Below are 14781 nucleotides of genomic sequence, written 5' to 3' on the forward strand. Positions count from 1 at the left end.
AAATGACTTTTTGGTAAATGTTCCCCATCGTTTGAAGAAGGATTTACCCCAGTCTCAGCGGATCCAAAACGACAATTGCCTCAAAATTTTGCATCTTGTCAGCACTTTAAATCGGCAGCAAACCCCCGTCTTATAGTCAAGTATATCACACAATGCGGCCCACGCTTATTGCGAATTCTTCCTACAAATGTTTTGTACAAAATTTATTCCCGTGATGTATAATGATAGTGTATGCATAATTTATTGATTATTAATTTCCACACACTTTAAAGTACCTTTCTATTTAGTGTACAAACGATGAACACACGAGTACGAATTACCATATTTTTCTTAGTTGTAAATACGAGCAACGGTATACCTGAATGGTTTCGAACGGAGATGACACTGAAGTACGAAATCGCGAGGAGAGTATCTTTTAACGGGGTGGGGAAATTGGGAATAGGTATTGAAGAAGTTGAGTGTTTCGAAAAAATAAATAAAAATAATTAAATATAAACATAATCGGAAAATGAAACGAAATTCTAATAAAGTCGATCAAAAACAAAAAATGTTACTTGTCATGACTGGATCCGAAACTCCTTACTTTAGAAAGAAATCCTTGAGGGCAAGAACACATTAGATGCGATACCAGATTGTTCTTTCGATCAGCGGAGAAGAAAAACTAACTGATTTTTGATAGCACTTTAATCCAGCGATGCTTCAAAACTAGAATAAGATTAGAATAGTTAAATAAGTATAATATAGGTTAGGTCAGTTCTCTTACTTTTCAGTGTTTTCTATAATTTTTAGTTTTAATAGCTGACCAAAGAACTCTGTTTTTTACAACTGTATGGCACTGAAAGTGAAATATATATTTAGCAACATAATAGAGAAAAGATACTCAAACTCACTATAATTTAGGCAATAATTCAAAGAGAAAATATAGTTGTATCGGCGAATTCAATGTTTCTTGTAGCGTGGCACATTATCTAATAGGAAAGGTTTTGACATTTTGATTTGTCATTCAACTATATGCTTATATCTAGACCTGTCAGATTGACAAGTGCTGAAGTTATGCGACCAGGGTGGCCATCTCGACGGATTTGTTGTCCACATCCTCCCCCGAGTGCATCTGGACATCCTCCGAGACTGCACTTCCGTTGATTACATCCAAAACGGCGAGTTTCGATACTGGCCTACGTAGGATTCCGCTCGAAGTCTTCACCGTCGCTTGGCGTATTCGTCCATCGATGCCCTCCGTAACCTCTTGGACCATTCCTCGTATCCAGCCATTTCTTGATCCTTCGTCGGCGATAAGTACTAGATCACCCTTCCGTACAGGCTTGGTTTCCAAAAACCACTTTGGTTGCCTTCTGATCACCGGCAGATACTCTTTCACCCAGCGCACCCAAAAATGGTTCAATTGGCGCTGAATCATATCGTAGGAACCCCGCACTTGTAGCGCAGTTGGTATTTCCACCGAAGGTACCTTAGTCCCCATGGAACTGCCCAACAAAAAATGATTAGGAGTGAGGGCTTCCGATTCTGCTGATTCGAGCGGTAGATAAGTCAACGGTCTTCCGTTGACAATGCTTTCGATCTCAAGGATCAGAGTCTGGAGCCCTTCGTCGTCTAGTTTGCCCTCCGAGTAAGCGCCTTCCATTCCCGATTTCACTGAGCGTACCAGCCTTTCCCAGGCGCCGCCCATGTGGGGCGCCCCTGGTGGATTGAAGCTCCATTTGGTACATGAATTAGTGAAAGTAGCCGTTAGTCCACTATTGATCTGATTACGCAATATTCGGTCCGCACCGCGAAAATTCGTGCCGTTATCGGAAATGAACTCGATCGGCGAACCTCTACGGCACACAAAGCGTCGGACACACGAGATGCAGGAGTCCGTCGATAAGTTGAAAGCTACTTCAAGGTGGATTGCTCTCACGGTTAAGCATGTGAATAAAGCAATCCATCTTTTGGCATTTGACCTCCCAAGCTTTACAAGTAGAGGGCCAAAATAGTCTACGCCCACGTAACTAAAGGGGCGTACGAAAGCAGCTAGTCTCGCTGGTGGCAAAGGAGCCATAGGAGGGACGGCGGGGCGAGATTTTTTCAGCTGACAGATTAGGCACGCCCGTGACACGAGACGCACTAAGGATCGTAACTTGGGTATAGCGTAGGTTTGGCGGAGTTCGTTTACCACTGTCTCGGCAAAGGCATGCCTGAAGCGGCGGTGGTGATGTTCAACTATCAGTTTGGTGACGAGGTGTTGTTTCGGCAAGATCATAGGGAAGCGAAGTCCGAAGGCGGCTTGTTCAGCGGCGGCTATTCTGCTGTTTTGCCGAAGGATGCCACATTCGTCCATAAAGGGCACTAACTTATGTATCGAGCTGGATTTGTGTAAATGCTGTTGCTTTTCCCTTGGCAGCGAACTATTTTTCCCGATTATAGCCACCTCATCGGGATAGGCTTCAAGCTGTACCATCCTTATAATCGCTTCTTCAGCGGTTTTCAACTCCTGCTGCGATGGTGATCCGACCGTCCTCAAGCGCCGCTTGTCGATGTTATTCCTGAATCGTAGAACGTAGACCATTGTATTTCGAAGCCTTTCCCATTTAGAAAATCGTTCGTACTCTATGATGTGATGAACCTCGACATGGTGCAGTACACAAGGACGAATTTCATCCTCAATGTCGACGTGGGGCACCGCAGGGTCTGGCCATTGTTCTTCAGGCTGGTACATTATCCGGGAACTGCTGAACCATTGACTGTCCGCGTTGACGTAGGGACAGCTTCCCCACTTCGTGGCTTCGTCGGCCGGATTTTCTTCTGACGGAAGCCATCGCCATTCGTTACTTTGCGTCGTTTCCAAAATTTCACCTACTCGATGAGCAACGAAAGGTCGATAATTACGGGGGTCTGCTCTAATCCAAGAATACGCCGTTCGAGAATCAGTCCACAAAAATCTTTTAGCGACAACGATTGGATGGTTCGTTTCGACGAACTTTATTAGACGAGCAGCAAGAACGCACGCTTGGAGCTCAAGTCTCGGAACGGAAAGTGGCTTTAACGGTGCCACCTTCGCTTTCGCGGCTACCAACGTGCATTGTACAATACCATCTTGCCCGACAATTCTCAAATATACGGCGCACGAGTAAGCGGACGGACTCGCATCTGCGAACGCGTGCAACTGTGCATTGTAATAGGTGCACTCGGTTGCGAGGGCGAAGTAACAGCGTGGAATTCGTATAGTTGCCACCCATTCCATCGCATCGATCCACTTACGCCAACGTAGAAACGCCCCATCTCCTACTGGTTCATCCCATTCTAACCCGGCTCTCCACAGGTCTTGTACGAGGATCTTTCCATGTATTACGAATGGAGAAAGCAGGCCAAGAGGGTCGAAAAGTGACATTACGCATCGCAAAATTTGTCGCTTTGTCGGCCTGGCACCTTCGTTGATCAAGCTCGTCGTTTCGTCGTTCATACGTGTGCAGAAAAACAGTTCGTCCTTCGACGGGTCCCATAACATCCCCAGCACCCGCTCAGTTTCCAGACTGGCATTCGGTCGTCGATCTTCGGACAGACATATTTTCTGTTCATGGGTTACTTCGGTTTCCCCCATGTGCTCCATGACAGCTCGACTATTGGATCTCCAGTTGCGCAAATCAAAACCTCCGTGTTCGTTGATCATCCGGACTTCCGTGGCGATCTTTTTCGCTTCTTCGACGCTCCCAAAGCTGTCCAAGTAGTCGTCAACGTACGTACTTTTGAGAATCCCTTGAGCAGCTCTTGGGAATCTGTCAGCGTGTTCTATGGCGTTCGTGTTCTTGGCATACTGGGCCAATGCTGGTGAGCAGGCGGCCCCAAATATAGCCACGTCCATTACATATGTTTCCGGCTCGTCTGTAGGCGCTGCTCGCCATAGAAAGCATTGCGCATATTTGTCCACCTGGCGTATTCGCAGCTGGTGGAACATTTCCCGAATATCTGCTGTAACCGCTACAGCAAAGAGACGGAAATTGAAGAAAACAGCAAGAAGGGAAACTAACTGATCAGGACCCTTTAGAAGAAAGCTGTTGAGCGACATACCCTTCACTTTAGCCGCGGCATCCAGAACGATTCGGACCTTGTCCGGTTTTTTGGGGTTGATTACGGCGCCGATAGGAAGAAACCATATCTTCTTTGCATCCACTTTGCTGAGTTCTCCTGGCGTGACCTTGTGAGCATATGCCTTCTCCTGGTATTCAGCGATCTGTCGATGTAGGTTCTCCTTTAGTTTGGGATTTCGCTCCATCCGTCGCTCTAAACATTGAAGTCTTCTAACTGCCATTCCGTAGCTCTGTGGGAACTCGATGTCATCCTTAATCCAAAGAAGACCCGTCTCGTAGCGGTTTCCAACGCGCTTGGTAATGGTTTTCATCAAATCCCAAGCGCGACGATCGTCGTTCGACATTATCGCTTCTGGAGGTTTCACGCCAACCTCCTCTATGGCGTAAAATTCTTTGAGCGAATCCTGTAATTTGTCATCGCACGAACATTCGCATATGTGTAGACTATACTCGCTTCTGGTCTTCCCTTGTTGACGACCATACACACACCACCCTAGACGCGTTTTAGTTGCGATAAGGTCGGAGCCAAGCCCCTCCTTAATCCTCAATGGCACGGCAAGGCGCAGGTTGTCAACGCCTATCAAAATCTTCGGCTTCGCGTTATGGTAGCTTTGTATCGGGAGCCCTTTAAGATGCCCGAATTGTCTCAACGCCTCATCAAACAGGAAAGTTTGCGTTGGGAGATTGAGGGATTCCACCGTTTGTGCGTCCCGCAGTGTATAGCGTTGTTTCATGCTACTTCCGGATATGACGGCGGTCACTGCTTGGGATTTATGTTCGACTCTAGATGTATTGCCAGTCCAACGAAGACACAAAGACCGCGAATGTCCATGTACGCCGAGTTGGTTTGCCAGTTCACTTTCAATCAAAGTGAGGGACGATCCTTCATCCAAAAAGGCAAATGTGTCTATTGCTCCAGCCGGACCGTGCAAAGTTACCGGAATTATCCGGAAAAGCACCTTCGAACCCATCAGCTGGTGGGTATGGTTTTCAACGACTTGGGTCAGGCGCTGCGCCGAATGTAGCAAAGAGTGGTGACGTAACTGGCATCCATCGACATTACACCGGCTTGCAATTCGGCAAGAGCGCCTTCCGTGCCCGAACAAGCAATTCTGGCATAATCCTAAGGCTCGAACCTTGCGCCATCGTTCATCGACAGTATACGCTTTGAAGATACCACATTCCTTCACATAGTGACCCGATTTGCTGCAAACCATACATTCTCTTTGTTTAGCGACCTTGGGTCCTGAAGCCTCTTCAGGGACGTCAGCATTGTGTGAATTTATGAAGCCCTTCGACGTGACCTTCTTAGCTGGTTTCCGAACTTCTGGTTCAAACGAAATCACGCTGGATGCATCTTGAACCACTTCCATCATGTAGTCGCTGAATGTCTTCAAGTTTACTATCGGAACACCACGTTTGTATCCCGCCCACATCAGTTTTTGATCGGCAGGCAGTTTCGACACTAGCTCCTGCACGAGTGACGGGTTCGACAAGTGGTCGTGTTCGTTAGCAGCCTCTATATGGTCACATAATGACTGTACCGCTACGCCGAACTCGATGAGTCCGTCCAGTCTATCCGATCTCGGCGCCGGGATTGATCGAACCTTCTCGAGTAGAGCGTTAATCAAAAGTTCTGGTCGCCCATAACGCATCCTGAGCGTTTCGATGACTTGAGGAGTTGCTGCTGGCAATACCAGCCGACTTCGGACGCTCTCTAACGCGGCGCCTTTAAGACATCTTTGCAACCGAAGCATATTCTCCCCATCGGTGAATCCGCAAGCGGCAGTGGTGTAATTGTAGTTCGATATAAATATCGGCCAGTCAGCGGGGTTTCCTGAAAACACCGGAAGGTCGCGCCCGAGCGATTGACGAGCCGCGAGTTGCTGCTGAGTTGGTCCTACAATTGGTGGTACGTAGTTCCCGAGCCTACGATACTGTGGGTTTCCAACGGAATTGTTGGATCCTTCTATGCCGCTTGAATTGACTGGATGCGCTATCGGAGGGCGCCGCAGTTCGGCGAAAGCAGGCGGCACCGAGCTATCCAGCGGTACTGGTTCGGGCCTACTTACCGCTTGTCGGGGAATATGCTTGGGAACAACTCCTTGCGAAAATAACCGTGGCAGCTGTAACGGCCGTTCAGTATTAAACGGAACACATGGATCGTTGAATGGCGGCGTAGATGTAGCATTCGGCCTTCCTGCAGCTGGGCGCGAATCGGGAATGTTGAGTTTTTCTAGCTGTGCCCTACAGAGTTCTAGCTGACGATTCAACTCGCTTAGTTGGTTTTGAGGCGGTGGTGGCATCACAGACGCGCGCTGATAATGGGCGAGCTGCGCCTGCAAATCTTTGATCACCTGTACTGCATCTGGTTCTTTGGGAATCCCTGGTGGCTGAATTTGAGAGGCTGCTGGCGGGTTTGCTGTACCTCCTACCGCGCCTTCTTCTCCTTCGTGACCGTTTAACCAGTCGTTCAACACCCTAGAACCTGTACTTCCGACATCTTCTGCCGCCGATATGTCCAATAAGCGCTGTTGCTCGTCGAGAAACTTCCGTTGCAACTCTAACTCCATCCTTTTCTTCTCGCGCTCGTGCCGTTCTCTGAGCAGGGTTAGGTTTCGAGCTAAAGCACTTGCAGAGCCTTCACCACCCGGAGAGATAATCGATGTTGTGGTGCACTTCGAGCATGACCAAGCTCTGTCCGCGATAGATCCGGTGACACCGGCGCAAGTAAAGTGCCACCACGAACCACATTTATCACACTGAACGAATTCTCCTGCTTTGTCCGGGTGCTCGCATGCCGCGTAGTTACAGGCTGGTTCGACCTCAACCTCCGGTGTATGTGGTTCCGACATTGAAAATTTTGAAGTTTGTTCTTTCGATCAGCGGAGAAGAAAAACTAACTGATTTTTGATAGCACTTTAATCCAGCGATGCTTCAAAACTAGAATAAGATTAGAATAGTTAAATAAGTATAATATAGGTTAGGTCAGTTCTCTTACTTTTCAGTGTTTTCTATAATTTTTAGTTTTAATAGCTGACCAAAGAACTCTGTTTTTTACAACTGTATGGCACTGAAAGTGAAATATATATTTAGCAACATAATAGAGAAAAGATACTCAAACTCACTATAATTTAGGCAATAATTCAAAGAGAAAATATAGTTGTATCGGCGAATTCAATGTTTCTTGTAGCGTGGCACATTATCTAATAGGAAAGGTTTTGACATTTTGATTTGTCATTCAACTATATGCTTATATCTAGACCTGTCAGATTGACAAGTGCTGAAGTTATGCGACCAGGGTGGCCATCTCGACGGATTTGTTGTCCACACAGATCTTGATTTAGATTACTGAACGTGGAAGACGTCCGATTGTATCGAGTCGTATTTTCTCCTATGTTATTCGCAATGGGGATTTTTACGGGTGGCTTATTGGGCCTACGCCAACACTCCTGTCCCGCCGGAGGGCCATCGTGCCAGTTCTGTTTAACGTCCCAACCAACAATGGGACGACCACGTTGATGGGGCTACCACCTTGGATCTAGCTGGGCATGATGCAGCGTTTCTTACTCAGCCGCTGGATGCCAGAACAGACGCTGTTTAAGCCGCAACTCCTTGGTGAACAGACGCTCTCGGGTCGTACCTCCTCAATCTAGCTGAAGTCAGAAGGACAACAGTGCCCAGGCTGCACTATCAGCTAAGCAACTCTTAGCTGGTGGTTTTTGTCATTGCTTGACCCGTGGAAGCATGAGGTAGGAACTTGTGAGGACCAGCCCGGGTAGACGTGAATATCATAATCATATCTTAAAACGATCAAATTTTGATGTCATATCTTAATATGATATTGATGAGATATTCAAAAAGTTGCCAAATATCTGCTCAATATCTCATCGTGATATGATTTCAATATTAGTACTTAATTTGATCTTTTGAAAGCCTAGTGCAACCCGCTGTATAAATGTCGAAATTTCCCAACATTGCGCATGAAAACTATTTTAAGTTTTCAACTTTCATTATGCGCCGTCCCCAAATAACGTAACGCTTCAGGTAAATTCCGTTAGGGGTTTAATAAATTCCGTAACGCTCCAGGGGAATAGGGAATACGACCTATACAAAAAGTTAGAGTTATCATACAAAAGCACATTATGGATTCCGCCAAATCCTAATGAACCAACCACCGAGTTCAAACATATCGAATTTAGCGTTTCATAATAAATAGATGTTCCCTTGTGTACACCACAAATTTTACAAACGAGCACTGGGACAAAAAGGCAGTAGAAATGGCCTTCATTTTCAATAAGCGGGCTTATGGATGAGGCAATTGAACAAATAAAAAAAAGGGTAATCGGCACAAAAAAATGCATATAATCGATATTTGCTTGGAGCTGGATCCCGATGATTCCTTGCCTTATTTGGTGCTGTTGGAATAAAACTTTGGAAAACTTTGTTGCAAGAAATGAAGAAAACAATAAGACAGTTACCTAAAGTTTTGCTCAAACAGCATTAGGTTAGGCAAGGAATCAGGGCCATTAGGAATAGCCAGGCTTTTTGCGTCATTTCGTTGCAGAGATTGAGAATTTACCTTCTCACCATACAAAAATTCAGCTCATTACTACAATCTAGTACTTCACTGATTGCGTCCTATTAGTGGAAATTCGTCCTATTTTAGGCGCAAAATAAACCAAACATGTTTCTACGCATGTCGTTTTTAGTTTAAGAAAATATGCAATTCCTAATTGAGCCTTAATTCATTTTTATTTTCCATACCATCACGTCAGTTCGCAAATTTTGGGTGGAAACTGTATTAATATTCTGCAATAGAACATTTATCATTGAGAAATCTGAAAAATACTGCTCAAGATCAAAATTAGCTCTTCACATTTCCATCTGCAACATCCAGAAATCGAAAGATCTGAGAATTACTTCTCAAGATCAAAATCAGTTCTTTGACACATTCATCTATCTATTCCGAAAATTGTAAGATCTGAAAACTACTATTCAAGATCATATTTTGTTCTTTCACACACTCATCTACAACATGGCGGGACCAAACCAACACAACTAACATGACTCGCAAACACCTTAGAAAACGAAGAACTTGATGCTCTTGTTTGACTCCTATTTTCAGATATGAGTCGTAGTGCAGTGGTAATGTCACTGCTCATAAATCCCAAGGTCATAAGTTCGATTCTGGTCGTGACCATTTTTCTTTTTTTTTTACTCTAATCCATCTGTCAGATCATTTTATGATATTGGTTAGATGTGCTACAGCCCAGATCTCCCCAGATATTGGTCTGATCTTATAACATCAAAATGAGATATTATTATGTTCTTCCCCATACTAATTTTTGATCTTATTTTTGATCTTTTATCTCTTATGTCAAACAAACCAATAGCTAATTATGATCTTGAGTACTTCACTGAGGAATATCAAATGATGATATTGTTCTGATTTTTACTTCTACTCGGGGAGCTATGTTTGACGCTCTCGTTATTGACTTTGCGTTTTGCAGCCCATTGCGAATTACGTTCCATCAAAATGGAGACTTGTAAAAATTATCTTTGTACTAAAAAGAGGGAAGCGAGACAAGACGCACCCGAAAGTATAGTGTAAGGGAGGTATTTTGGGGCCCTTAAGGAAGTGGGTGAACAATTAAGTGAAAAAAGAATGATTTCGCTATAAAATACCGATAATTTCAGTGAGCATCACGAAGAGCAACATGTTTTCTGTCGAATAGAGTCGAACAGAACTCGAAATTTTGGTAGTAAAGTATAAAAAATTACAAAACTTCTGAAAGAACTCTGGCTTCTATTTTGGACCACCTAGTGCGCATAGTTTGGTCCACGTCATAAAATTTATTCAATTGACAAAACGCAAGTGTTTTTGCAAAAGTTCATGCACATGTCAATCTACGAGAGTATTACATTTGTTTAGATTTTTAAGGTAGGGACGTTAAAAAATTACGTAGGTGGTGGGGGTAAAGTGGACAGGTGGGGTAAAATGGACAGGGTACAGTTTCATGGCTTTTATTGTTTTTCAACATGTTTTAACGATTGAACCTTATGCCTAAACATGAATCATTATACTTTTGCTGATCTTGAACATTTAAACCTCTTCAAAACGGCAAAAACTTTAAAAATAACGTGAAAAATCGAAAATGATGTAAAGTCGACTCATCATTGCTAAGGTTTTCTCGTAAGTTATTTTCAAATTATTAAATTTTTTACACCCTAAACCAATAAAGACCGTGTAGAAGAATATATTTGATCGAAAAAAAAATTGAGTGTTGTAAAAAAAAAGGTTTTGGAAATAATTTTAACATAATCAGACTTTGGGGGTAAAATAGACAATCGGTTCAAATTACACTAAAATTTCGTATTTTTTTACACAAACTCCAAAATCATCAGCCGTCATACATATCGTGAGATAGTTGAGGTAAAAAGTTATAAACAAATATTTTATATCAACAGAATATAATTTTCATCTAAAACAGTGCTTGTTTTTTACACTATTTTTGCAATAATTATTTAAGTGTGTTTCAAGATTTGTATTAAAAGTTTGAAAACAACAAAATAAAGGTTTCGTATGAAATTTGATGGTTTGTAATTAAGAATATAGAAACAATATCCTTTTATATAACTTTTAACGACTTGTTCATTTTACCCCATCGATTGTCCATTCTTTGAATTTCTCACAGTTTCTTACTGAATTCTTCCTTCGATTTCTCCAGCAGTTTTTTCCTTGAACTCCTGGAGGTTTGTTAGAGTTTCTTTCTAAATTTGTCCAGTAGTTTCTCTCAAGCTTCCAGCCAAGGGTTTTCTGCGAATTGCTCCAAGAACCCTTTCCGGAATTTTTCGGCGTTCTTCCCGTGATTTCTGAGAGTTGATCGTACACTGAAATAAATTTTGTTGTGGAAACTACCGATTCCATAGTAAAATTACAAACCGTACCAATGATTCTCAACCGACAACAAAATCTGTTAAGGTAACTGAAATATGCTTGAAATTACAATGCATTGTAGTAAATTCAACTAAAAGCGTAGTCGTCTCAACAACAAAACATTGTTAATTTTTCCAGGACACGCATTTTACATACTGTTAAAAATTACGTTAAAAATACAATGCTCATTTGTTAAATTAAGAATATTTTTGGTAATGTTAACTGCACTGCTACTCAAGTTGACAGTATTTTAGTGGATTTATCTGGAAATTGTTGTCGATTGAGAATCATAGGTACGGTTAGTAATTTTACTATGGAATCGGTAGTTTCCACTACAAAATTCATTTCAGTGTAGGATTTGTACCAGAGTTAGTTCTAGAATTTCTGCATGAGTTTTTAGTGGGGTATCTGCATAAGCACTTCCCGGCATATCTTCCAGAGTTTCTCAGGAGATTTTTTCCGGAAACCCAATCTGAATTATCCAAAAATACCTACGGAGTTTTCCATGGAGTTTTCTATTTATGGTTTTCCGAGAAAACATTCCAACAGTTTCTCCAGGGATTTTTACGATACTTCTGTAGCACTTCTTTTCCGAGATTATCTTGTACTTTCTCGCCAGATTTCTTAAGTAGTTCCTCTGGAAATGTCTCTTAAAAGTTTGCAGACATCTAGTGAGTCTCCATAAAGAGCAATAGAGGGTCGCAGGAAGTCTTTATCATGCGTTCCAGGAGGTTTCAGAGGGTTTGAAAAGGTTTTGAGGGGTTCCATGAAACTTTCATAATAGTACACGCGTTTTTAGGGGGCTCAGGGGGTTTCCGACTTTCAAGGGAGTTTCTAGACGAGTTTCAAGGAGGTTATGGGCTTCGGAGGTTTCAGATGTTTATTTTTTTAGAAAATTTCATAGTTTCAGTTTAAGGCCGTTGAAGGGTATTTCAGAGGTGTTGACTCCGCGACGAACGTTTTAAGATATCTCAGAAGCATTCACGAGGTTTTTTGAAGCATTTCGGGGGATTCAAGGGGATTTAAGTTGGTTTCTAGAGATTTCAGGACATTTTAAATAGAGTTTCAAGTTGTCTAAACGGGTTTTAGGAGGTCCAGGTGAGACTGAACTTGATTCAGGGGTTTCTGGGAACTTCAGGAGCATTTAGGATGGTTTAGAGGGTTTCAAGTGTGTTTTAGCGTTTTGGGGAGTTTCAGATACGACGATGGAATTTCAAAATCACTCTTAAATGCCCCTTAAACTCCATGTAACACCTCTGAAAGGGCTTTAAACTTGATAAAACAAATCTTAAACTCTTAATTTAGGTCGTCTTCTCTGGAGCCATCCAAAACACCCCTGAAACCTTCTCTTTTCAGGCTCCCCTGAAAGCTCATGAAACCAGCTTGGCGGCACCTCAACCGCTCAGGAGCAAAGCTCTCTTCGAGAACTAAGTTATCTTATTTAAAGTACTGACTTAATTTAAACACAAAAATTCGGAGAAACTCCGAAACAAATCTTAAGGGGAACTTCAAGAGAAATCCCGCAAGAACATTTAAGAAGTATCCCAGGAGAAACAGTAGAGAAAAGTACCCCAACTAACAATCGCAAGCCGAGAGTTTATGATTGACACGTATGCTGTGAACAACTTTTGTGAAATAATAACTTCACAAAAATTACCTAAATCGAGATTCGAACTCGAGACTCGTCGATTACCAGCCGCTTGCCTTCCTATCTGCGCCATCCTAGAGATGATGAATTGCTGCGCTCAAATCAAAACATAAACTTCTCGTGATCAAACTTCAACTCCTATTCAGCAGTGGTGTATTAGCACAACATTATGGTTAACAACTGAACAACACATTAATTCAGCTGCTGTTCAAGAAAAAAACACGTGTTTTTCTTTCTGTATTCTGAGTCGAAGTAAGATGAAACGAAAGCGCTTATTTGACTTGCGCAAAACACATTATACAGTTACATGTGCAAATTTTTAACATAAACTTAACAAGAAGCAGAAAATGGTCTGGAAATTGAAATTTTTTGCATTTTATTTATATTTGTTCATTTTTGATAGAGTTGAATAACAGATTTACTATATAGTTGTTTAACGATTTAACAACAAACAGTTCAGTTGGTACACAACACTATGCTTTATAGTTTCTCCAAATTTGTGTAAACATAACCCGTACAAAGGCTGTGCCTGAAAATTAGTCAAATGTTATTCAGCATCATCCTGAATTAATTCATCGTAAAGGTGCTTGTGAAATGAGTGATTGTTAGTTGGAACATGATATTTTTTTTTTGAAGAAATTGCAGGAAAAACTCCGGGAGTAATCCGGTGAAAGATCCTAGGAATGATTCCGCAAAAAAATCCTCTGGAAAAAATTCCGGGATGAACTGCTGCAAAAATTCATGAAAAACTCCTAAAAAATCCTGGCAGCAATTTAAGTGCCGATCCCAAGAATAACTCCTATGGAAATTCAGGGAAATATACCGGGAAGAGTTCGTGAGAATGTCCCGGCAGGAACTTTCGAGAGAATTACAGAAAATAATTCATGAAGAAACTCTGAAAGAAGCTCTGTAGCAATACCTGAGATTTCATGGAAATTTCTTGGAGAAAACGCTGGAGAATCTCTGGGAGAAATCTTGCGAGGCACTAAGTATATCTATACAAGAATTCCTAGACAAAAAAAACGTGCAAGGAAATCAGTTGGCATTTAAGAATCCTGGACGGTTTGCAAGGAGGAATTGCCGATAGAATTGTTGTAATCTTTAGAAAATGTCGGCAGGAATATGGCAAAACTTCTGTGAGGATTTTACCCAAGTAACCAAAAGTTCAGATAAGAGGGTACTTAATAAGCTGTATATATTGTATAGATTAACTGAGCTTAAGAATAGTTTATTTACAGTTATAACAAGGCTCTAACTTCATTCACACGAAATGTTCATTTGTAAACAATATTACCTCTTTGAAACTGACTGCAAATTTGTCACCTCCCTTTATTTTGCTGCTTTTTATTGGGAGTGAAAACATTTTCTCTATTTAGTGATACTAATCAACATATTTGACTGAATACCAAAATTAAGTTTATCACGTAATTTAATAGTTTTCGTGTTACAATAAAAATTTACCAAGATTTTGTAGGAATTATTATGTCTTAAATTTATTAAAACTCCCTAGGCGGGCCAAAATACCTCCACTACCCTATAGGCCAATTCATTGCGTAGCCAGTTTTATCTTTTTTTCTCATACTCATTCTCCGCGAAAAGAGAAAGAGCAAGATAAAAGAGGAGGCAAAGTGCCCCCTCTTCTATCCTTCTCTTTCTCAAATTTGTTAGAGTTGGTAGGAAAAATAAAAAGCTGGCTACGCCAATGGGCCAATTAATCTTCGGTTTCGGTTCTGAAGAAATATCTCAAAATATTTCGTGAACTATTCCTCCAAGAATTCTTGCAGAGATTTTTAGACAATTCTTTCAAAAATTGCTTCAGATTATGCTAAAATTGACATCAGCAAGTTGGACTTCTCAAGGAATTCTTCTTAAATTTTCTTAGGAAACTCTTCTTTGAATTTCCGTACGGGCTTCCCTTGGAATTGTTGTAAATGTTATTATTAAATAATCCTAGTGAGTATCAGAGACGAATGCCTCAGAGGTAAAGTCTCTCTAATAAAAAAAAATATTCCTAGAAAATGCTATTCCGTCAAACATTTCTTTACAGTTTCTTGTAGAAATACATCTAGAAAATAATAGCAGAAATTCCGCCAGAGATTTCTACGCAG

The 14781-nt window shown here is 41.7% G+C and overlaps 1 protein-coding gene across 3 annotated transcripts; it reads right to left on the bottom strand.

Moving 5' to 3' along the window:
* Positions 1 to 275: 275 nt before the first annotated feature.
* Positions 276 to 10683, bottom strand: LOC134284472 (uncharacterized). Of its 3 annotated transcripts, XM_062843344.1 has the most exons (3): positions 7214 to 10683; positions 7087 to 7158; positions 276 to 7028 (listed from the first exon to the last, which is right to left on the bottom strand). In XM_062843344.1, exon 3 carries the CDS (start codon positions 6938 to 6940, stop codon positions 1052 to 1054), a length of 5889 nt encoding a protein of 1962 aa, XP_062699328.1. In that variant the 5' UTR covers positions 6941 to 7028; positions 7087 to 7158; positions 7214 to 10683; the 3' UTR covers positions 276 to 1051. The 3 variants fall into 3 exon arrangements, with proteins under 3 accessions (XP_062699328.1, XP_062699327.1, XP_062699326.1); XM_062843343.1 differs by having other exon boundaries at positions 276 to 7158; XM_062843342.1 differs by having other exon boundaries at positions 7087 to 10683.
* Between the last annotated feature and the right edge of the window lie 4098 nt (positions 10684 to 14781).

This window comes from Aedes albopictus, unplaced genomic scaffold (assembly GCF_035046485.1).
Source record: "Aedes albopictus strain Foshan unplaced genomic scaffold, AalbF5 HiC_scaffold_164, whole genome shotgun sequence".
NCBI classification, from domain to species: domain Eukaryota; kingdom Metazoa; phylum Arthropoda; class Insecta; order Diptera; family Culicidae; genus Aedes; species Aedes albopictus.